The 24,893-nt window shown below is 44.7% G+C and overlaps 1 protein-coding gene across 1 annotated transcript; it reads right to left on the reverse strand.

Annotated features, from left to right (window-relative positions):
- Positions 1-8,363: 8,363 nt before the first annotated feature.
- Positions 8,364-10,367, reverse strand: LOC146202306 (uncharacterized). The gene is made up of 2 exons (XM_084588069.1): positions 10,348-10,367; positions 8,364-8,921 (listed from the first exon to the last, which is right to left on the reverse strand). The coding sequence occupies exons 1-2, from the start codon at positions 10,357-10,359 to the stop codon at positions 8,382-8,384; spliced, it is 552 nt and encodes a 183-aa protein (XP_084444195.1). The 5' UTR covers positions 10,360-10,367; the 3' UTR covers positions 8,364-8,381.
- Between the last annotated feature and the right edge of the window lie 14,526 nt (positions 10,368-24,893).

Here is a 24,893-nt window from a genome sequence, read left to right on the forward strand (position 1 = left end):
GGTCAAAACTCCGAGTAACTGCACAAGGACTAAAAGAGCTGAAAGAGCCAACACAGTGAAAGAAAGGTTTCAGGAGATGCGCTACTTCAAGCTGTTTATTGTTACAGCACTAGCGGGTTTGGTTTGGTTTGTAGGGTTTAACGTCCCAAAGCAACTCAGGCTATGAGAGACGCCGTAGTTGAGGACTCCGGAAATTTCGACCACCTGTGGTTCTTTAACGTGCACTGACATCGCACAGCACACGGGCGCCTTAATTTTCGCCTCCATCGAAAAGCAGCCGCCGAGGCCAGGATTCGATCCTGCATCCTTGGGAAAAGCGTGTAAGCATGAAGGAGAAAAACAAATCTGACCACTGCTAATTCAGTAGCACAGTTTTCTGAAATACCTTTCATGGCTCAGTATCGTCAACAATGTACTTCTGGCACAGCTGGACCCGGTTTAGCCGACATGATAAGATTCTACCAATCCCTAAGCAGCGACAGCTTCACTTTTGCACAAGATATTGTTTTAGGGAGAGAGAACGCTTGAAAGCAAACCTTGCATTAATAATGCATAAGGTGCTGATTCGCATGGTTGCATGGCGGCAATTTATAACACGATTACAGAAAATTATTACAATAAGCTCACCTGATGAAGCATTTTAATGATAAGAAAATTCGCGCATCGCTATTATTTCTAACTATCGAATGCAACCCCTTTCAATCACGTTTTAAAACTAACATGATTAAAATTAAAAGATTTTGGCCATGCTTTAATACTGCTCAGCAGACATCTGGCCAAGAAAGCCCAAAACTTTATACGCACTGATGCCTCGTCCACCGAAATAACTAAAATAGAAGTATAAACAGAACCATTTCTGGAAAGCTGCTCTATAAATGTCGTGAATATTTTGGGCCGCTCCGCGCGCTTTTTGCTGATGGCGTTTATTAAACTTATGACTTGCCTACCAGAAAACGGTCAAAGCGAAACATTGGGGAAAATGCGGCCAGTTGATATTTAGCGCTCCCTAACTTGTGGACGTGAATGAAGTTAAATGGATATTTATATGACACTACCCATCGCGTGCCCATTACATCTCAATGCTTTTTTTTTCTTTATTTTCTGTTAATGAAATTTACAGTGGGGCAAAGTCAAAGTACAATACCACGAAGAGCTCCAGCAAAAGTAAGCCTTCACAAAGTTCCAGAAACGCTTTAGGTTAGCCAGCTCGCTCAGAACAGGCATCCATTGAGGTTTCTCACTTTGGGTATTATAGATGACGATCAGGTGGTTGACACTTTCAATGAAGTATTCCCTCGCGGAGCGAGCATCCACGTCCACGTGCCTCACAGCCATTCTCGTTTTCCCACAGAAAGACTGAATTCTAGTAGTCAAGAAAAATATGGTCTATGGTTTCCGGCTTATGGCAAATCAAGCAGTCCACCGACCACGGGACAAAGACACATTTTTCCCTCAGCCCCGGGTTAACAAGTAATGTACCCCTGTGTAAGAGGAAGAAAAAACTTTTTGCTGACGACCGTACTGGCAACTTTTTGACTGTGTTTAAGACATCCTTACCTTCCCCTCCACAGTGTAATGATCGATACAACGGCACTGACATCATTACATCAAGCAGGTCCTTATACAGTTGCTTTTGGGTTACAGCGCTTAGGTATTCCATTGAGAATCTCACTTTTAAAAGGTTAAATGAAGAGCGAGATTGTGGCTTCCTTTAACGTTACATCTCAATGCCGACGAGGTGTTTTTCCTCAAAGCGGAGGAAACAAAAAGGCAAAGTGAGGTTGTCTATACTGTAAAGTCCAAATGTTGTGCATTTCTGCAGGCCATATTTTTTTTTTCGTTACTATATAGCTGAGGCAATTGTGCGTCTGGAGATAGTGAAGTTGTCAATGCAGTCGAAGTTGGTCCTATCTTACGCAATTTTAAAGGACGTCATGGCCTTGTGCTAGTAATAGATTATCATTTTACCAACATGGTATAGACGTGAGGAAAAAGCGATATAGCAGTGTTCAGCAGGGCGTATGATAGGAATAATGGTTTAAATATTTGCTCCAATGCTACATTTAATCGCTGTATGAGATATTCTGAACATGCAACAGAAAAACATTGATTGGTGACTAGTGCGCAGAAGATGCGAGCAAAGCTCTCGAAGCACCAAGCTGTACCTGCGCCATCAATTGTTTTGGCGCTCTCTGAGACGCTCATTACAGAACTGAGAAGAAATGAGACAGTATTAGGGACATAAACTGCATAACAACTTCTTTGAAGCCTAAAAGGTGCACTCTTTCTGACGGGCAAAAAAAAAGGTACTTGTGCTTCGCATTAGGATACTGAAGCAAGCTCTGTTCGTTCTGATCTGCAATGACAAAAACTTCTAAATGCCCTCCTCCACACCATGGGCCGAAATAAGGAAGTGCATGAATAAAATGAGGCGCTCTTCAAAACTTAAGTTACTCACCCAAAGAATAAACAGAATCATGGCTGAATCAGCATCGACGCAATGTTTGTGAACCCATAGTCGTTATACTACATCATTAGTCGCTGGCAAACGTAACTGTTAGGAATTTTCTCCTTTCTTCTAATTTTCTTTGTTTCATTGTCACAGCCCTTGCCTTTTCGCTCATTCTGGTCGAATGAACAAGCTATTTTGTTCCATTCGCATTGCATGAACCCGGGACTTTGAATTTGCCTATTCTGAGAATTCACATTAAACCGGCGTTTTGCCGTCATTCAGTGCCGCCTGGTGGCAGCCTCGATATAAGTCAATGGGAGTCGGTCCTTGAAGACCACTTGAGCAAAGTATCACTAATCTGACCCTATGCCGAAATTATATAGCTTTTCCGGGTAGTTCCAGTTGCAATGGGCAATATTTGGGGATATCCTTTGGTCTACGGATGCTACAGTAAGATGTTTTGTGGGCTTAGTTGGTGCAGTACTTCAGACATCTTATGGTTGCGCGAAAAGCTTTTAGAAGGCGTGGATACTCTGTCGAGATCGGTTGGCAAGCCTTCTTCCGCAAGAATGCGACAACAAATGAGAGCTGTTGTTCGCTTCTTCAGGCCGACAAGGAGGGAGGAGTTGTAGCCACCGGTACCTACAATATGATGGCAATTCAAGCACTAAGAAGGAACTGCAGACAGGTCAGGAGCAGCGTTACAAGGGTAAAGAGCAAGGCGGAGCGGTAGTGCAAAAAAAAAAAAAAAAGAAAATGCGTTCGTACTGTGCCCTGTCGTGTGTGTGTGTCTTTTTTCGCGCCACCATAAGATGTCTGAAGTACTACGGATGCTAGCTCTCTTAGAAATCAGCATGGTTGAAGCAGCCAAAAACAGTAATCTGCGCCACACAAGAGCGTGTTTTGGACATACCTGGCCGCCCTATAGTCAAGTACCCCTCAAGATTACAACAGCTGATCCCCTTTAAAGAAAATCTACATATTTCTGTTAGCAAGTGGCAGAAAAACACGCGATGACATTACAATGCAGTGGAAAGGTTGTTACAGAATTGTTGCTTGTGCTCCGCTGTTGATTGTCGTCTCAAATTCTGGTAGCTATACGAGCTCGCCATGTGCGTTTCGTGCTATTTGTAATCAAAATAGAGGAATCGCTAGTGTGTGTTTGTTTCATCAGTTTCTTTCCAGCTCAGTTCGAATTCCACCGTACATCAGCCCTCCGGCACGCATTTCACCCTGCGTTGGTCATCCCCTGCAAGATGCCTGTTCACAATCTCATACAACAATATTTACAGCATCATTCTTTCCTTGCTCAGCCTTAGACTGGAATGACTTTCCATGCGACACTGTTGAAATCATCTGCCCATCCACATTTTCTAATTGTATAATTGCCATATTTAGGTAATAATATGCTTTTTTGTACATAATATGTTAGTATAATATGTTGTCATAATATGGTTAATGACGTTATAATTGATCGTTATGGCCGGGATCTACTTGTTTCTTTTCTTTTTTTTATGCTCATAATCCCAAGCTTTGAAGACTTGGACGTTGACCATACATCCAGCTGCTCGGAGCGCGATCGCCACCGTTAATCCTGGGTGCCATGACTATAATTTTAAAAGAGGAAAGTAAAAAGGAAATTTATCGATTTTGTGACGTTCTCGTCGGCTTAAATTACGCGACGAAGGTTTCCTAGCTAACAGCCCATACGCGTGCGAAGCCGTTTTTCTAAAGTCAAGCCATATATTAGTCTTTGTTTACATATGTAAGAAGCACGAGCAAATATAGAGGACTACATCAACATCAAACAATAATAATGGAGGAGAAAGTAATTACAGAGCAAATTGCTCAGCAGCTTTTTGTTGGCGGTGTGACAACTAAGAGTCCGTGTTTCCCTCATTTACAACGTACAAACTTTCCAGCCAGGCGTCTGTCTAGTCACCTCTGTGCACCTAGAAGCCAATTTATTAACGCATAAATTTTAATGGTTTACCCCTGACACGTATTATTGAACCCAGTCCAGCTGTCCGTTAACATGGTATTACATGACACACCAAATGGAGCGCTGAGCGCATGGCAAAAAAAAAAAAAAAACCGCGGTTTCTCAATTATTGTGGATGTTTTCTTTGCAACTGAGGTTACTATATGGTCTCCTTCGTAACCTACAGTTGAACCTCCATAGCTACCAGGAAAAGGAAAATTTTCCTCTGGGACAGTGCCCTAATTCTGTTCGGCTGAGCACGTGCACCTATAGCTGAATTACAAAGGTTCAGCGTTTTCTTGCGGAAGCAACACTACACTAGTCGCTGAGTCCTTTCGTGGATCCCCCGATGAGCTAAGCTGCGCATGCTCGAGGAGCGAGTGACGTCACACGGAGCACTGCTGGAGAGCGGCGTCGAAGCCTCCGCCTACTATTCCCCTGCGCGAGTGACTCAGAGGGGCCGCCGCCGCCACCACGCCAACTGCGCATGCGCCAGGAGGAAGTAACGTCACACGGTGCGCAGCTGGCGCGCCGGGGCCACCGCCGATTCTCCGCGGCGGGGGGACAGAGGTGCTGCCGCCGCCGCGTTCGCCGCGCCAGGCATGCGCAGAAACGACATTGCTCTCCCAATACGCCGGAGCCACTGCGCATGCGCGGGGTGTATATATGTGACACCGCGGCGGTACCGGTGTGGTCAGCCATGGAGAAGTTGAGCCGAGCAGAGGCTGATCGCCTTAGGCGAGCAAATCTTCGTAATTCGTTGCTTCCGCAATTATACTCGGGATAGCCGTTGGTCAAACCACAGCCAATTTTATTGCGAAAGCAATACTGCTCCTTTCAGCCTGCACTACTCCAATACTACTCCTTCAGCCAATACTGCTCCTTTACTCCTTCCAATTTTCAGCCCTTCACGTAGACACGCCGTAGTCACGTGATGGCTGTGACGTCATACCAGCTGCGAGATATGCGCTACCAAGTCGAGTCGTCGGGTGCGGTGGCGGTCGGTAGGCACGGCTAGGGTGCCTCGATGTTGCCCGCGCGCCGCCGTTCAGGGTGATGATAGCGCCGCCATTTTGGTTCCAAGGAGCGCTTCGCGCATCGGCATGACCGGGCATGACCGCGCTAACCGGCTGCAGAGACGAGCGTGGCAGGGACAACAGCACGGACAGCCGCTTAAAACCAAAATGACACCGCGGCGGCACGATGCGGTACAAAGCGTGTCATCACCCTGAACGGCGGCGCGCGGGTAACAAGGCACCCTAGGCACGGAGCGCCACGGAAGAAATGATGACGTCACTATGACGTCATACCAGCTACGAGAGATGGGGGGCTACCAAATCGAGTCGTCGGTAGGTGGCGGCGGTCGGTAGGCACGGCGCGCTGCAGCTGGAGCCGCGCTGCTACCGAAGGAAGGCGCTGCTGTCACTTCTTATCTCAAAGTTAAGAAGAAGAGGAGCAAAACGACACTGTAATGAGCGGTTTGAACAGGGAAGACTTTTTATCGACGTGTTCATGCAGCAGTTAAGAACGTTGGAATGCAACTAGGCGGCAACTACGCGTTCAGGAAACAAAAAGAACGGCAACAACGGCTTGAAAAGGAGCGTGTTGTTCGTGCTGGCTCGACAAGTATAACGAGACCCGGAGGAAACGGTGGGCGGAAGAGACGTCGCAAGATCGAGCTGTGCGTTTGAAAAGAGACGGGAAGCGTCACTTGTGAAGGTTGGTTTCACTGTGTCAACAGGGGGCTTGGAAGAGTAACGACGTTCAGAGTATGCGAGAAGAGTTTGTGAATTTGACTCGGCTACGCGTGAATATCATGGACGATTCACGAAAAACCCCTTCGGAAGTGTGTGCTCGGTGTGTGATCGCCTATGGCATAAAGACTGCTTAACTCCGGTACGCGAGCTCATGTGTCCTACTCTTCGCCTAGCTTATCCAGAATGGGACGAGGAGACTATGAGAAGTGCTGTGGTGTGTAGAACGTGTCGAGCGAGCCTTAAAGACCAGAAGGTCCCCATTCTACAGTCTGATGGCTATGAGATTACTCGTGTGGAGACAAGGTCTCACTACTTCAGTGATCACCGAAGTGTCTTCATAGGTATAAACAATAACGCTAAACAATACTAAACTCCAATGTGTGTCCCGCGTTAATCGTACGGCCAACATGGTACACCACAACTGGCTACACTACGAGTTGAACTATAGCGTAGCCATACTATTATTGCTTTCGTAACCTACCGGGCTTAACTAAAGCTAAGCCCCACCTAATTTGTTTTGGAGATCACTTTAATTGATGTAACTGTGGACTATATTGTAGGAGTTATGACAGCATTGGTGGGAATGATCTAACCTTGTAGTTCTCAGCGATTGCTTGCTACTGAACTTTGCTCCGCGCTCGCACGGGATAATTGTGACAGCTATGGAAAAGAAATGTTGTGTGTTTTTCACAATGAAGAGCAGTAAACGGGAAGCATCCCGAGAGGAATCTGCGAATATATTGATTGTTTTGGTAGAATCTAATACCGCGTGCAAAAATTCCGTTCATAAACAACGCCTTGCTAAAAATCGCACTCGTCTAGAATTTCAGCGCTTGAACGCTACCAGGGTCCCTATTTCGTAAACATTTATGGGCCCGTTGTACATTCCGCTCCGGTATCATTCAAGGGTACTGCCCATGCCGCTCTGGCTGAGTCATTGTCCCTTGCTAAAACTGTTCTTAAAGAAGCGGATGGCCAATAAAGTGGTGAAACGAAGAAGTGTAAAAAAAAATAATTACAGGAAGGTGGGCCGATGTTTTTGTTCGCACACAGAACCGGAACCAGTTGCGAAAAGCATGTTATTTTAAAATAAGGTTTATTTACAAGTAGTCTACAAGCGCCGATGAAGCGTTGCTCCCCGGCATTAATCATGACGCGTCGTGGCAGCTTGAGCGCCGTCTTCTTTTCTGGAAAAGAAATAATTAGGTTGAAATCAACAAGAGGCCAACGTTCGGGTTTCCGCGGCAAGTTCACAAAAACAAATTATCAACTCAAATGAGAAAAAACAGGGGAAGCAACCAAAGAAAGGGGCATCCAACAAAACATATGAACGCTGAACGGAGACAGGCAAATCCCGCTGCAGCGTGAGATAGTTGCGACGGACGTATTTAAATATCAATATCGAGGAAGCTATTTTATTTTCCCTTCTTTCTAGAAACTGCAGACCTTTTCCCCATGACTGAATGTTCTTTTTTTTTTTCTTCGGCGAGGGGGAGGGGGGGGGGGTCAAATGTACCTGTTACCTATTATGTTCTGACTTATTTGCTGGGGGATTCCTTTCGGACATTATTTTTGTGTCTGTGCGGATGGAAGCCTCATATATGCCGTAAAACAAGCCCGGTAGGGTAGCGCTCAACAAAGGTGCGCCAAAGCGGCGGTTTCAGACCTTCAGCAGTAGTCAAAGCCTTAACGCATTTCTTCTACTTCTCCAAGCAACGTGATATGAGTGTTCACGCAAGACTATGAAGCCGTGTTTCCTCTCATGTTTAGTGTCAGATTATTTCTGTCTTCATTTCACTCTGCTCTTCGGAATTCAGAAAAAAAAAAAGCCGTCAGGTTCCTTTCCAAGAAACGTACGTAGTGCATATTTTGATGTTTGTGGCAACGATGCAAACGGGGTGCGCAAAACTACACGAAAGTTGATGTACAGCATGCACTGTTTGTTGGTGCCTTTCGAGTCATGAACTGTCGTCAGAAGAAAAAGTCACAGGACGGTTACAGGTGTGTAAGGCGAATGTTTTAGCGTTCGCTGTAGTGTGAGAGCAAACAATTGTTTTAGTGTTATGGCCTTAAATTACTATGCTTCTTGTGAATGCTCTACTCAATGTTCCGCTCACATGCCACATTTTACACCATCCTCCTTCCGCGAGATGGACTAAAATGGATACTGTACCTCATATCTGCACGGCACTCATCCCTTGACGACGTATTTCACGCCTCCTCCGTATCCGAGGCCACCCCCATAGCCCAGTCCGCCGCCGTATCCGAGGCCTCCACCGTATCCGAGGCCTCCGCCGTAGCCGAGGCCGCCGTAGCCGAGTCCTCCGTAGCCGAGTCCTCCGTAGCCAAGTCCTCCGCCGACTCCTCCGATGCCTGAGTGGGCCACGATGGCACCGCCGCCGTGAACCTTGTTCACGTGATGCACGGTGCGCACGACGAAGGCGGGTCCGGCAACAGCCTTGGAGAAGCCTGGACCTCCCCTGATGAGAGCTACACTGCTGCCGATGCCTACACCGCCGGCGCCAACACCGCCAAGTCCCACGCCACCGCCGTAACCACCGAGCCCTCCACCGTAGCCGAGTCCTCCGTAGCCAAGACCACCATAGCCAAGGCCTCCACCGTAGCCGAGGCCCCCGCCATAGCCGAGGCCTCCGCCGTAGCCAAGGCCTCCGCCAGCGATTACGCCAGCCTTGGCACCCATCGCCAGAGCGGAGCCAACAAGGAGGATAACCTGAGCAATACAAATGCAGCGACATGAAGTAGCAGTTACATAACCGTTGTTATTTCTGATGGAGCTTTCGCTCCTTTGGAGGTAATTGTTACGTAATCAGCGGATTTAGGATAAGCAATTATATTATGTTAATATTGAATGGAATAGTGTTATGAAGAGACTGTGAAAATGTCTTTTGGTAGCTTTCTGAGACCTTAGCTAAGTTCACCTGTTTCTCTTAAGATCTATGTTAAATATTTAGCCCTAATTTTCCGCTTCTTTACAGGGTTGTAAAGAGGCGTAACAGAAGGGCAAAAGAGGGACAATGTTGTAAGAAGTAACCACTTATATTTGGTATTTGTAATATACGTTCATAACCAAAAATTCCTATTGATCAGGGCTCAAAAAGAGGAGAGGAATTAACATTTTCGAAAATCGACACAGTTTCTGAGTTATTTTCGCCCCAAGTGAAAAGTATGAAACGCTTATACTATGACAGCACTGAAGAAAAAAAGTAACGAAAGAAGCGACATGTTCGTTTAGATTCCTCCGTAAGCACTGTAAGAAAAGCAACTCGTACTAAGGCTCCCTCCGTGTGCTAGCTATAACCACTAGCGCACCCTACATCCACAGGCTTTCGCATCGACAGATAGAGAACACGGGAAAGAGGTGTGACAAGCCATACCAGGTAGTTCGTTGTGTGGCTGTTTGGGGCTGCAGTCCGAAGAAGCCGAGGTTAGTCCTAGTGTCTACCAAATTTCGGTATTCCGTTTAGAGCCGTGAAAAACCTATGAGCAGCATTTAGCGCGTGCTAATTATGTGTGATAAATGTAAAGAAGCTAAAATGAAATAATTGACTGTCATGACTTGTAACGATCACAATTTACGTAGTATTCGAAATGGGAAGAGTTCTAAGGTACATGAGCCTTAAAAGATCATAAAGATCATATAGGAGGAGAAAACCATCAGCTCTTCTTATTCGGGTAGCATAGGCCAGAAATTGAAAGCCCTGGTTAAAGCGAGTGAACATCCCACGGTTTGTATATATGCCTTATTTATCCTCTCATTAAGGATCGCGGTTAGCGCCCCGCTAGGGCAGTGCGGGCAGTTATGAGCCATTATGATGTTTAACTTTAGTTAACTCAAGCCTCCATTCTCGCTTTATGTATGACAAGCCGTCCAGTTGCGCTTCCAGGCAGTAGGAGGTCAGAGAGCCACTGGGTGGATGGGAGCGCATGCCTCCGCTCTGGCACGCTTGTAACCGTTGCTTTGTGGTGGCTCGCGAAAGTGCTTTCACATTTCTTTTCGCACTGCCAAGCATGAGGATAATCCTCGAAATTTTTAATTCTCAAACTGACTGATTGTGCCGTTATACTTCGTGTAAGTTCTGCTAAAACTTGCGGGGCAGCTGTAACAAAAATGTGAGCGTCGGCCTGTGCGTACTTACGAAGGCGTTCATGGCTGTTTCCTGAGGAGCTGCAGGAGCCGATTTGCTCTGGCTGAGTCCCGCGTTCTCCTTATATACCCTTGGCGCCGCCTTACTCCATGTCGCCGCGTTACGTCAGGGTAAGCTTCCGCAGTAGGCAGTGTGCATTCCTCGCGTGGTTTATTTGCTTTTTTCGCTGTGTTATGGACAAATCCGAGTTCGGGCGTTAACCAGTAGAGCAGCGCGCCACCCTTATTAGCATATACCAGAGATAGAAGAAAGCTTTAGCGCGATCTACGCGATAGATGTTCCTAAGACGTGATCGAAAGACTACTCTTGCTTCTTAAAACCAATTGGCGCGTGAGTATGACTGTGCAATGCTCGCGGTGCACCGCTCCAATATCCGGGTTCGATTGGCGCTGTGGCTTCCCCGCTGGACCCTTTCTTTACGCAGACCTCTTTCCCGTGCGGTGGGAAGGCTGTGTGGCTGAGCGAGCGAGCGGAAGACGATGCGTGCCCATTTCCGCTTGGTTCGGTTACGTTTGCGCTTGCACTTTCCCGGTGTCATGTGCTTTTCAGCCGTGGGGCAGGGACGCGTCTCTTGAGCTCCTCCGCTTGTTCGCCTCTCATTTCTTTTCTGTTCGCGATCGGCGCGGATAGAGTGCTTTTTGGCAGGCAACTGCAGTACTCGGGTACCGTCGCCCGCTCCAGTTCCGGGCTTCCTTGTCGGCCTGCCAACATAAATTGTAATTCCATACAAGTAAGCGGGCGCGCATATTTCTTTTTTCTTCTCGGCGTTCCAGCCTCTGCGTCATTCGGTCCCGTGTATTTGGAGCGGGAGTGCACCGTTTAGCTCTAAACACTGCACATCAAGAAAAGGGCAGGCGTTTTATCCGTATGCATGCTCCATGCACCCAAAGCGCCGCTACTGTTAAGTGCATTTCCTGGCGCCGAGGAACGCCACATATTCTCACGTCCGTAACTTATAACTTTGAACTACGTGCAGGTTGTTCATAATGGCCAGCAAAACTGTGCCATCTCGCTTTGCAATCACAATCTCTGAGATGGTGAAAGGACACCAAGGGACCATTTTCCACTAAAAAGGCAAAACATATTTTGAAAGTGCTGTTTTCAACAATACTAATAACGAAAGTAATTCTAGGTTCAATTTCTGTTCCACGGAAGCATAACTATCTGCGTCCTATATATAGCATTATGAGCCAAACCCTTGGGATTGATAATCAATGTGTCATCAAGAAGTGCACTTGCATAACTCGTAATAATCAAATAATTCAGTGCTGCTAAAGATTGCTTTCAATATTCCTTCTTTCCATTGACTGCCCACGACAGGGATCAGCTTCTTTTCGACGTGATGTCTGTATATCTTGCGATGACTTTTCATCTCTGCTTTATGATCATTTGTGTAGCTTCTAGTATTCATATTTTGGTTATTTGTTGTTTTTTTTTGTATTTGCTTCTCTTGTAGTTTTGTCATTATGCATGGATTGACTCCACCCCTACCTTAGTCCTGGAAAAGAGTGGTAGTGTGTAATACATAAAAAATTAACAATTATTGCTTGAGCCTAGCTTCTTGCTCGAACATGATTTCTCGTCGCTCATAAAATGGTAACCATGATTGAATAATGACAGCGAGAGGTTAATGGCTCCGCTCTCGTCTGCCAAGGAATTAATTTCGGCGCTTGCCTATTGGTACATTTGTGGAGAACAACCCGAGGAAAATGGTTCGGATAGCAGGAACCATGTGCTGCCGAATTCCAACAGGTGCGCTTTCTGGCGAAGTTACTGGTCAACAGCCAGCCGTTACATCGGATGATAAACTGAGCGTGTTTAACGCCAAGAAAAGTAGGCACGTCTGGGCACAGGCAGAAGTGTTGCGCGCAAACAAATCGTGTGGTGCGATGATGGAATATGGCTGCAAAGGCCGATTGCGAGAAGTGATGGATAATACATAAGGCAGCCTATAACCAAAATGCTAATCGGGGCTGTAGCGCGTGAAAAGGCCTGCGTACATGTGCCAAGAAAGGTGGAAGCGGAAAATCATATACAAAGGCTCCGAGAAAACAGAAGTGAGTGGCGCTGGTGGCGAGTATTCGCGTTCCCAAGTGTGTCCATGTCTTATTGCGCTTCCAATTTTAAGCAAAGGGAACTTAACTTAGAAGCTAAGTTGCAAACTTCGCACGTGGGGCAAGTGCTAACACTGGTAACGTAGGCGCGTGCCTGATGAGAAACCTAAACGCGACGCATTCGTTGAATGTAGTGACTCCTGAAACAAGTAGCAGCCGAACGTTCTGTGTAGGAACAAGACACCAGTTGAGAAAAAAGTTAAATTGCGACTTTAACATCTTAGCGGTCACTTTTGATGAATACTAAGTTGAGGACGGATGCCTTGTGTTCGAATTGAATGCACTATTTCAAGATAAGAGAAAATATCTCTAGATATTACCAGTTACGTATTATGGTCAGGACTAGTTTTTAGAGCCTGCCTACCGCATCTTACGTGTAGCTTATTGCTAGCGATAATAATTACGAGAATGATGGTCGGCCTCCAGCTCTCAACATTGTTCAGTATGTGGTGGTTGGAGACATGGACGAAATCTTGGGGCTACCATTGTGCCAGCGTTTACTTCTTGTCGGTGAGAACCCGGCAGTATGCTTCCTGGCTAAGATACCGGGATTTTCCTGGCAATAGCCAGCGGGGCCCTCTTGTTTCTCACTATAGCAAAAACTAACAACAGAGCGCCGTCGGTGGCATACGTCCTCGGCGCAGACCTCTTAGAAGATTGCATCACCACTGTTGTACAGAAAACTGCGTTCGTATAATACCGTATACGCAATTCTGGTAAATTTTCGATTCTCCTGAAAAGATGCATTCACTGCTACAATCGTCTTTGCCCTCGCCCCGTATTTGCGACTATGGCTGTTTTCATCATGCCTTATTTCACTTGCTTAACAACAACAGACCAAGGAGAAGGTTGTCCTTCATTCATGGATGCCGTCGGAGAGTGTGAGGTTCATAGGGAAAGTCACTGGCTAGGCAGAATAAGAAATAAGGGAGACACTGCAAGCGTTCAAGTGAGGATTAACCTTTCCGCCCTGTGTCCCGTATATGAAAGAATATATATATATATATATATATATATATATATATATATATATATATATATATATATATATATATATAGCGTGCACTAAACTCGCCGTTCAAAGCAAAACGAGGTGGCAACAATGGAAGGAATCGTTTAGGATAACCACCCTGCGGCATTGACTAGTTATTATTGTAAGTGTAGATAGATGAGGCTCACGTTTGTACCCATGAAGGAAGCCAAAAGTCATAGAAACCAGAAGAAGCGTTGGAAAATGTTCGTATTGTTCAAAACAGCCTTCGAAAATCAACCGTATGCAGCCGAGGACTCTAACGACCTCCCAGTTTCATCTAAGATGCTCGGCCAAGGAGCTACGTCACCGAGGGTTCAATCTCCTACTCTGTGGAAAATTATAATTTGTGTAATTACCCTTCACAGTGGTCATCAGCGCCACTTGCAGTTAGTCACCAGCGCTGATGCAGTATGTCATCTGTTACAGCCACCATAGGACGTACTACACATGTTTTTATGGAAGGGGGTGGCGCTGGCCAGCACTCAGAAGGGTGATGTACTCAAGGTTAGTTTAGTTAGCTTACCTAGAGGATGTGACGTTCTAAAGTGACACCGGCTAAAAGGTAAGCTGTAGTCATTTTTGACCACCTGGGGTTCTTTAATGTGTTCCAATACCGCACAGTACACGTCCGCCTTCAGTTTCGCATCCACCAAAACGCGGCAAACAAGGCAAGCATCAAACCCGCGACCTCTAAGTCAACAGCCATGCGCCCAAAGCACTGAGTCATCACGGTATCTGCGATTTTTGGCTTCCTATATATAGCTGTTTTGCATAATTAAGCCTGCTAATTTTTCCGCTCCAAATGCAGCTTCTTCACATAGGAACGAGTGCGAACGAGTGCCGATATGCGCGAAAAGGAAAGTATGCAAGGCAAAACGAAGATAGCATGCGTTCAACAATCATAACAACCATCAACTTGAAAGATCCAAAAGTAATATTTGTTTGTCACATTTAAGCTATGACCCCCCCCCCCCCCCCCCCCCCTGGTGTGGGGAACAACTACTGTTAATAAACAGGGCGCATTTTGCCTGCATAAATGTGCATAATGATCAACTTAGAACTTGGTGTTTATGTACCATAAAACTCATTTGTTTTAAAAATATTATCCGGCCCGACATTTTCAGCTATATTAGGTGAAACTAATGACGATATATGTAAAAACACCCTTTAAAAGCCACTGGCAACCTAAGTAATCTTGCTAATCTCAATTGCAGCGTGCCAGCCTACGGAAGCCACAAACCTGAACTCTATGTGCAATAATATGAAGAAAAAACAAAGGGCAATGCGATAAGAAGCATGCTAAGAGTTTTATTGGATGTCGGGTGGGGGTGATTTATGAGGTTCCTCTGACGTGCGGTAATCTATACATTGGGCAAACAGGAAGATGTATTAATGATAGAATGAGGGAACATGAGAAGTCCATAGAAAATGGCAAAGGGTCAAATTTAGCCTTGCACTGCCAAAAGTGCAAGTGTGAGCCGTTGTTCAGCAGGCTAAACATATTAGGCAAGAGTCGGGATAAGATGGCACGCGAAATTTTAGAGGCGTATTGGATACAGAAGAAAGATGAGAGATGCATTAGTGAAGCTTCGTTGAGTTTACGTAGAAAAGAATTTAATTTTATTGAGCAATCCTCCTGAGTTATGCAAAGAATGAGATTATTATCGGGTCTCTAGCTGTTAATCTTGGCCTAAAGTTGTTATTCTTGGACTCATCTTACGTTTTGGGGCCATGGGAGTTTACTGAATTTTTCCCCTCAAGTACATGGGCCTCGTGGCTTCTTAGATGTTGGCAAGATAAAGTTGCTCATTATATAGGGACTACTTAAGTTTATGGGGTGTAGATGGACATGTCCTACTGTATATGTATGGTGGTGTTTTTAGTGAATGACTTGTGACTTTGTGGTGATATTTGCCTGTCCAGCGTGGTAGGAGCTGCTGGGCAAAGCAGAGGTGTGGATTTACAAGACGGTATAGATTTTGTGACTGTCATGATTGTTTGATGTTTTCGGGCTGAGAGGAAGAAAGTGTCAATATTCCCTTGGGAAAGAAGAGGAAGAATAGAAGAAGAGGAAGAAGAGATTGGTCACCGCCATGTTTGGACAAGGTTGAGGTCTGCGAGGAAGTGAGTGCCATTTTCCCCCTGGGCAAAGAAGAGGAAAATGAGAAGAAGAGGAAGTTGAGACGTGCCTGAGTGTAGAAGAGGAAGTGTTTTCCGGTTCTTCTTACAGTTGGTAGTGTGCACGTGTGCTGTGTATCTTCTCCTGTGTTTGTGTTTATTTGCGCCACATATCTGAATACGATGATGCACCAACTTGCCCCTCAAGCTGTTATTTTGAGATACCTGAACTCTGGATCGCCCATGACTAGTAGAACCAATTTTGATGTCCAAAGCATGCCAAACACATCACCACGCTCCCTGATCAAACTTCAGGCACGAAATGTCGGCAAACACAATCATCATCTAAGCAAACGAGGACAATAATTTTTGGCAGTGACTCTTTCTTCATGTAGTGCATAGGGATGTTTTCATGTCGCTTTGTGATTGCTTCCATTGCTTCCAGTGTATATTTTCTTTCATTATTTCCCCTGTAGAATAACTTGTATGTACTTCAGTGCACTTTTCTATCCTTTTTTGTCTCTGTATGAAGTGGAAACCTTTTAGGAAGGCGTTCTGAACTGATTTCTATTCCTGGTTAGTTTCTGTCCGCTTAATGTATGTCTGTTTTCCAATGCTGTCGTATGTAACCTAGGATTGTGGGTATTTCAGGCTTTCTTGCGATGATTTCTCCGCGCTGTTTGACTTGAATTTTATGGGAAATAAATAAAATGAAATGTGCCCACTAGGTCAACCTTCCGGTAATACGAAGGACCTCGTGTAAATGTCTGATTTTTTTTGTTATAGTAAGTTTGCTTCCTCTATCGCTTTTCATTCCGTCTGTTTCGAATTTTTATTCGTCTCGTCTGGCATAAAGAAAATCTGCTAATAAATCACTGGAACATTCATAGTTTCCTTCTTTTTTGGCACCACTGTTTTTAAAGTGAAATCACTTTTCGCCTCATGAATGGCGTGGGCAGGATGTGTCAACACGAGTGAGAAGGAGGCAATATTGGTGAGTGAATCGTGTCCGCCCCAGAAGTCGTACCAGCATCCTTCCATGCCGGAGCCGATCGCGGTAACCACCACTCTACGCCGACCTCCTGAGAACGAGTTCATAATTCTTCTAGTCTAGAGTAAGGATGCCGGGGGGAGTTGAGAGAAAGAACAACGGCAGTGCTGGGGAGAAGGAGGGAAGTTTCAACGGCGGCGCTATACGCTCGCAGCGCGCTCTTTCAACTTGTATAAGTCGCTTCGTGGACTCAGAAGTAAAAAAATAAATAAAAAGCGAAAAACAAAAAAATAAAGAACGAAAAATTGAAATAAAAATAAAAGTAGGAACCACAAAATAAGATATCAAAAGAAAAATGAGTGCTAGAAATTATAAACAAAAAACCTCACGAAAAAAAACCTCACGCGCACGCTCGGCTGCCTAAAGCGAAATCTACATAGCGCACCTATTTCTACTCGTAAGCTCGCATTTCTAACTTTCGTTTGTCCTCAACTAGAATATGCATCAGCCATCTGGTCACCACATCAAGAGTATCTAATTAAATCCCTAGAAGCTATTCAAAACCGTGCAGCACGTTTTATTTCCCATGATTGCAGCCGCCATACCAGCGTGACTAACATCAAGTTGTCCTTATCACTCACAAGTTTACAATCACGTCGGGATATCGCGCTTATCTGCTTGCTACATAAACTAATCTACAGTCACCATGCATCAACAGTGCCACTTACTAGAGCGACTCGCACCTCCCACCGCCTGGATAATAATATAAGTTTTCAACGTCTATTCGGCAGAACACATGCATTTAACTTCTCTGCCTTGCCATGGGCTATAAAGGGTTGGAATGGTCTTCCCGAACGCATCGCTAACATATCTGGCCCACTAAAATTTAAAAACAAATTGAGTACCTTTTTGCAGTCAGAATAACTTTTTTATATTGCGTTCACTGTGTGCAGGTTGATTTCGTCCAATGCCGCTAACTATTGTATAATGTCATAATCCTCGGTTTATTACTTCCCATGCATGCTCTAATATTTATTTGCAGTTCCAGTCCTGTATTACTGTTATCTTTTGTATTTTAAACTATGTACCATTGTTTCTTTTGATACACTGTAACCCCTCCCCCTCACACAATGTTCCATGTTTGGAACCTGTGAGGTATTTGTATAAGCAAATAAATAAAGAAACGCTGGTAAAAAGTAAGTAGTAACGTAAAAGTAAATTTGTACACGACGGAAAAGTAACGAAACGCAGAACGAGGTCATAAAGCAACTCGGCATGGAACTAGCAATGTTTTCGCTTTTCCGCACGTAAGGAGACCTAAGTGCACCCCTGTAATTTTTATCGCCCGATTCTAACAAGTTTCGCTGGAAAATTTTTATCATTCCTTTTAGGGTTGTTCAAAAAGCACCTCACAAAATGCTTGTTTAAAATGAGAATTCATATTGTATGGTATGGTATGGTATGGTATGGTATGGTATGGTATGGTATGGTATGGTATGGTATGGTATGGTATGGTATGGTATGGCATGGTACGGCGCAGCACGGTACGGCACTGTTTGGTATGATATGATATGATAGGATATGATATGATATGAAAGGTCTGGTATATTATGGTATAGTACGTACGGTACTGCATGGTATGGAATGGTATGGTATGGCACGTTATGATATGGTGTGGTGTTGTGGTGTGATCTGTTATAATATGGTATGGTACGGTACGGTGTGACATGGTATAGTATGATGTGATATATGGGGTTTGTTTTCCCAAAGATGCAGAGTGGTTATCCCTGGGACGTAAGTGAGGCAGGGTTCTTTTACCTACACTGACATCGAGCAACAGGAAGGACTCTTTGTGTCCATCAAAATGTTTCCACCGCTGCTGAAATCTGACATGCAATTGTGCCCGTGTGCGTGTGGACTTGCGGTGAACGCTGCAAAGAGAGTCCCTTTCTGCAAGCGTTTCAAAGTGATTTCATCCTCAGTCAACCATGCATACTTCACATAATTGAATAGCCCCGATTACGACCCCGAAGGATGCATATTGCTCCAGAAAACGTTTTGAAAAGCTTCGTTTGTCCTTTCTCACGTTGATTGCTTAATTGTGCGAGTTTTTTTATTTATTTGCGTAACTATTTTTACACACACTGTGACACACCCTATCACGCCTGGCGACTTACCTTTGATATGCCATTCTAAGGGATATATGGTATTTATGTCTCCCACAAACATGCACCCGGATGCCGTTAGAGCGTGCGACTAGCTGTTACGATCAAATTGAAATTACCTCAACCTGACATGATAAGCAGCAGAGGAAGAGCGGTAAAAAGTGATAAAATGGGAGCGACCGCTTGGCACTCCGTTTTGGTTGATCGCATGGCAGAGACTGAGTCCGAGTGTGAATTTCAGAGAACGACAAATGTTTATAGAGCACAGATAATTCAGAGCAATCCTTCTTGATACCTACGTTCATCAAACTCACGGAGTTGCACCTGAAGCTATTCAACCACAATGGACAAACATTTACGCCATCAGGAAAACTGTACAAGAGCGAACGAGCCAAGGAAAAAAAAAAAAATACTCGCCTGATAGCAGACATTCTGTTAACCAATGAAGTTAGTGACCGCACCTAAGAAGTTTTCTTACAGACGGGTGCGCACTTCTCCGTTTTTCCGACTCGCTGATCGACAGCAGTGTTGACTAGACGCCATGTTCTCAGTTCTCAGTTCAGTCGTGTCCGACTCTTCGTGACCCTATGGACCATATCACGCCACACTTTCCGGTCTCCCACTGCCTTCCTAACATCACATAACTTCATCTGCAGCGCCTCGAGGATGCCATCCAACCATCGCGTTCGCTGCCTACCCCTTCTCCGGTGACCCTCAACCTTTCCCAACATCAAAGGACTGGAACGGTAGCTCTGAGGCACGGACTGATCGACTGGCAGCGTTAAGAGCAGCTCTTTTAGAGATGCTACCCGTCTGTTAGTTGCTTAGCACCGAGGCGGGTAGTAAAGGTCTCCACTGTCTCGCGACCTGTTTAACCTCTTGCCTGGAAAAGGCAATGAGTAATTACTCCCTTATTACAAATCTACTCCATCTTGGGGGATTCCTCTAAATATTTGGCCAACACCATTCCCACTTCGAGTTATATATCAATTCGCTCTCGCCCTATACCATCTTATCTGCTGACCGTCCTGGTTAGCTCAGTCGGCAGAGCGACTGCCCCAGAAAGGCGGTGGTGCCGGGTTCGATTCCCAGATCAGGACGAATTTCTCTTTAACTACGAAGTTTCTGAGAAAGCTGTATAGCTTTCCTTTGTAGCCGTATGGCTGCGCTTGGGTGGATGCAATGAGTAGTTACTCCCTTATTATAAAAGACTATGCACAATGGACTATGGTTTTCAATCACTTTGGCCCCCTTGGCGCAGCGGACTTCAATCAATCAAGTTTTATTGAACAGAAAAAATACACAGAACACGTTGAATGAGGCATCTGGATCCTTAACCAGTTGCTAGTTTCGGATCCATTACAAAAATGCCAAATATCTTAGCAGTTGATTGTGGCTGCAACATACATATTGTTACGCCGCGTAGCGGCGCACTGAGAAGCAGCAGCACAAGAAGAAGAAGAAGAAGCGAATAGTTGGGGGAGGTATATTGTTCAGATAGCTCGTGCTTTTTTGGAGCAGATGCAATGTTCGAGATGAACATAATGCAGAATGGGATGACTTCCAAACTTTAGCGCTGACAAATGCTATGGTTCTACGTCCGTATGCATTGTGTGTTTTAGGCAAATTGAGTTTACTGTTATCAGCGTGTCTAGCGTGGCTTGAAGGAAGCTCCAGAATTGAAGAACTGTAGGGCATATCTGCGTTTATGATTTTGTTTACCAAAAGCACTGCTTTGTAATCGCGAATTATATCAAAACGCATGATGTTAAGATCTCTGAAGAGTGGTTCTGAGGATGAGTACCAGGGTACCGATGCAATTATTCCTAACGCTCTTTTCTGAAGAGTAATGAGCGGTGCGAGGTACGATGTATAAGTGAAGCCCCATGACTGGATACAGTATGTGAGATGACAATGAAATATACTGAAATAGACCACATGCAGCGTATCAGCGCTAAAAGGTTTTCTAGCTTTAATTAAAGTGGTGCATGCAAGGGTTAATGTTTTACACAGTGTTTCTATGTGAGCAGCTCAATTCAGAGATTCATCTAAGGTTATTCCTAAATACTTGCAGTTTTCTACTTTCTCAATGGGTATTCCTCCGACCTGCAGTGCACGTGTTTTAGGCCCCTGTCTTCTTCTAGAGGCGAAAACTATAATTTTTTTTTTTATGTTAAGTAAAAGCTTGTTCATTCTAAACCACTTCATTATAGTCTCCAGTTCGTTATTTGCGATCATTTCTGCTACTTTTAATGATTGTGCTTTATAATAAGAGCTGTGTCATCGGCGTATAATACTGGCGGTGCTGTCTGTAGGAAGCCGGGGTAGTCATTTATAAATAATGAAAAAATATAGGGCCGAGGATCGAGACCTGCAGCACCCCAATTCTAAATTTTCCTAGTGAAGACTGATAACCAATAATTTCTACTTATTGAGTACGATTTGTTAGGTAACTTCTGAACAAATTAAAGGCTATCCCGCGGAAACCACAAGGTTTTAATTTTAATAAAAGAATATTATGCTCTACCGAGTCAAAAGCTTTTTTTATATCTAGAAAGACACCTATAGGGGGGGGGGGGGGCAACGTGATTATTGTTTAGTGCACTGTTTCCAATTTCTGCCATTGAAAGTACTGATGTAGCGATGGAATAATGCTTACGGAAACCATGTTGGCTAGGCGTAAGTATTTTATATTTCTCCATAAAATCTGTCATTCTTTTAGCTACAGTATTACCTTTTCAAAGAGCGTCTTTATGCATGATAATATTATAATTGGTCTGTAATTTGCTATGACGTTCGGGTCATCCTCTTTGTACACTGGTGATACCCTTCCAATTTTGAGCTGTTCGGGATAAATACCTGTAAGAATGTTTTATTGAATATATTTTCTAAACCATTACAGAAAACATCAATGTTCTCCTTTAATACACTGACTGATATTTCATCCATAGCCTTGTATGCTTTCATCTGGTCAGTCAGCCCCGCCGGGGCGGTGCAGTGGTAAGACGCCCGACCACTGTGCCGGAGTACCCGGGTTCGAACCCGACCTCGGCGGCTGCGTTTCGATGGAGGCGAAGCGAAGAGGCGTCCGTGTGCTGTGCGATGTCAGCGCACGTTAAAGATCAACAGGTGGTCGAAATTACTCCGTAGCCCTCCACTACAGCTCCTCTTTCTCTCTTTCCACTTTCACTCCCACCTTCCTCCCTTCCCTTACGGCGCGGTTGAGGTGTCCACAGAAAACAAGTGAGACAGTTACCGTGCCTTTCCCTTCCTGTAAATCAATCAATCATCTGGTCAGTCACATCCACAGTTTCGTGGGAGGTAATGTTTTTGAACCCAAACGTGTTAACTACTGCATTTGGCAGCGCAGTGTCGCATGCGACGTCAGTTGTGGATTAAAAAGGGTTGCCAATTTGAATAAAAAAGTCGTTAAATGTTTCAGCCAGATATGCGTGATCATTATTACCATGTAGTAAAGCAGCGTTTTGGGGCAATGCTTTTATGATCGAGTTGATGATACGCCAGATCATTTTAGAATTACCTTGAGCTTTTATAACGAGTGTGTTGTAGTATTGCTTTTTGCGTTTGCGCATCAGTGAGAGGGATGGGTTTCGGGCAATTCTGCATCACTCTTTATAGTAGGCGTTGTTTATATTTTGCTTCACTTTATTATGCCAGTGTCCTTTATTTTTAATAACTTGCAGTATTTAATCCGTCATCCAGGAACAGATCGGGATGATGAAGTACCTCGACCTCCGGGTATTGCAGTTAATGCTGAGAAAGCTTGATTGTAGCAGCGAGGAAAACTTTTAATATGCTACATCAACATCATCGACTTGAGTTTCTGAAAGGTTCTTAACATTTCTTTCCTCCTCACCGAACTGATTTCCGAAAAGGTGTATCCACATAATATGTCTTCCTTTTCCGGGTCGCCATCCCGTTCCCCCGTCATTTTTCCTCTTCGTGACGTCCATTCGCAGTGGTTAAGGCACTCGGATACTGAAGCTGAGTATACGGGGTTCGAACCCGACGTGTTTGTATCTGCTCCAATGGTTTATTTTAGTGATAACGGACTGCAAGAGGCCAGGGTCAGTCACTGGTCAGTCGAAGGCTTCGTCCCTTTTTTTGCTGGCCGGCAAGCTTCAAGGACCAGTCGGGGAGACTAGCGCGTTGAGCCGCTGTACAGGACTTCATATGAATTGCCCACGCGAGGTCACGTGGTTGTGAACTCATGAAAGAGCTTAACCTATCAGAAGCGACAGAAAAGACAAATCAGAATGGTTGAACAGGACTCTGCTGAGGTATTGTCCTTGGCAATATGTACTATATGTTGTGTGTCGGCCGAAAGAAAGAGTGTGAGCTTCTCCATTTCTGTTTATCTTGTCCTCAGTGCACTCACTTAGAGGAAAAATAATGGTGGTCAGTTTTGTTACCTACGCTGTATCCGGAAGGCACTGTCTTAGCCACTGACTGCTCTCAGCGGTTTTTTATAAAGAGCATAAGAATTAACAGCTCTTAATGAAACCTAAAATTCGTTAGGAGTTGTCCAGCCATCCGTGAACGTTACTTCTTTTTATATTCAAGCAGCACTGTCATGACGCCTTTCTTTACGGACGGGCCTACCCATTAGTTTCGAGTGTCAGTAGATTACTTACGTTGCTTTTAGGTGTCCACGTTAAATATATTTTGTAGCGAATGTCGTAGTCATTACGAGCGAGGAATGCGTTTGACTCCGTAAGCATGTACAGTCTGCATCTCTCATGCGCTCGAGATTCAAAACGTGTGTTCCAAACAATCAAAGCTGAATTTAGACGGCAGGCAATGGTTTCTTCCTCGTGCGTGGGCGCATCAACCTTCGAGGAAAACATGTCTCTGCTGCATCGCAAGCATCGCCCCTGGAAGGCAACCGCTGTTGCCAGGTGTTGCTTTGTTTGTAAGGCAGTACGCCGCTCGGGGTGCTGACCGTAAACCACTGTCTGCCCTTCAGACAAACGAGGGAATTTCCTTCAGCACAGCGCACGCCGGAGGGGACATTGCGAACCCACCAGAGTCGTATTGATTGATTGATTGATTGATTGATTGATTGATTGATTGATTGATTGATTGATTGATTGATTGATTGATTCATTCATTCATTCATTCATTCATTCATTCATTCATTCATTCATTCATTCATTCATTCATTCATTCTCGGCTTCACCATACGTCCATTTCTGTTAGACGTGTTGTAAAAGCGACTTAATTCACGATTACGAGAATAATTTGCCTTTCTTCGAAATCATGTCGCAAAATTCGCAGTCGCCACTAGAAGAACGCTGCCTCCGGTGTAAGCTCATGTTTGATAAACGGCGGGGAAGCCTTCTTTTTTGCACTCGGCCTTGGGCGCATTTGGCGCTGTGGCATGCCAGCTGCGAATGCTATACGAGATAGGCTTATTTGAAATAAAAGCTGTCGCAGTGCTTGTTAAACTCATAAATTTGTACGCGTCTCCCTAAACATGCATGCTTGGCATCTAATGAAATGAGTGTAGGAAGCCTGTAGCATGATTATGAGACTATTTTACTCGAATGCTTAGATACTTGAGTGGCTATAATTATAACTTCTAATTGGCAGCGCCCGCCTTCGAAGTTAATAGTTATGTGTATTTGCATTTGTTTCCCTCCTTTTACTGTTTTTGTTTCTTAGCATGGGCATTTGACACCGGCACGAAATTTCATTGTCTCAGCATTTCCTTAATGGACTCTCATTATTGCGTAGGCTGAATTAGCTTCAAAACCGTAGTACAAGGCAAGTATATAGTAGAGATGAGAAAGTCAAGAGGCAAACGAGTGCTAGCTTACAAAAATTTATTGCAGATAGCAAAGCAGAGTATATAGACAAATATTGGGTAGGCACCAAGGATGTCATGTAGACATGACACATGAACTCTCACAAACCTCGACCTTTCTAGCCAACCCACTGATGACTACAATGCTATGATATATCAGGCAGCAGCCTAAAGTAACAACTCGTATAGTATGCAGAAATGCAACTTCAACAGTGTTTTAGTGTTTTAGCACTATAGTAGAACCTGCAGCAGCATTATTTACGTCACGCTATGATTGTCAAGCTTTAAC

Source organism: Amblyomma maculatum, chromosome 1 (assembly GCF_055883805.1).
Source record: "Amblyomma maculatum isolate TAMU_Amacu chromosome 1, ASM5588380v1, whole genome shotgun sequence".
NCBI classification, from domain to species: Eukaryota; Metazoa; Arthropoda; class Arachnida; order Ixodida; family Ixodidae; genus Amblyomma; species Amblyomma maculatum.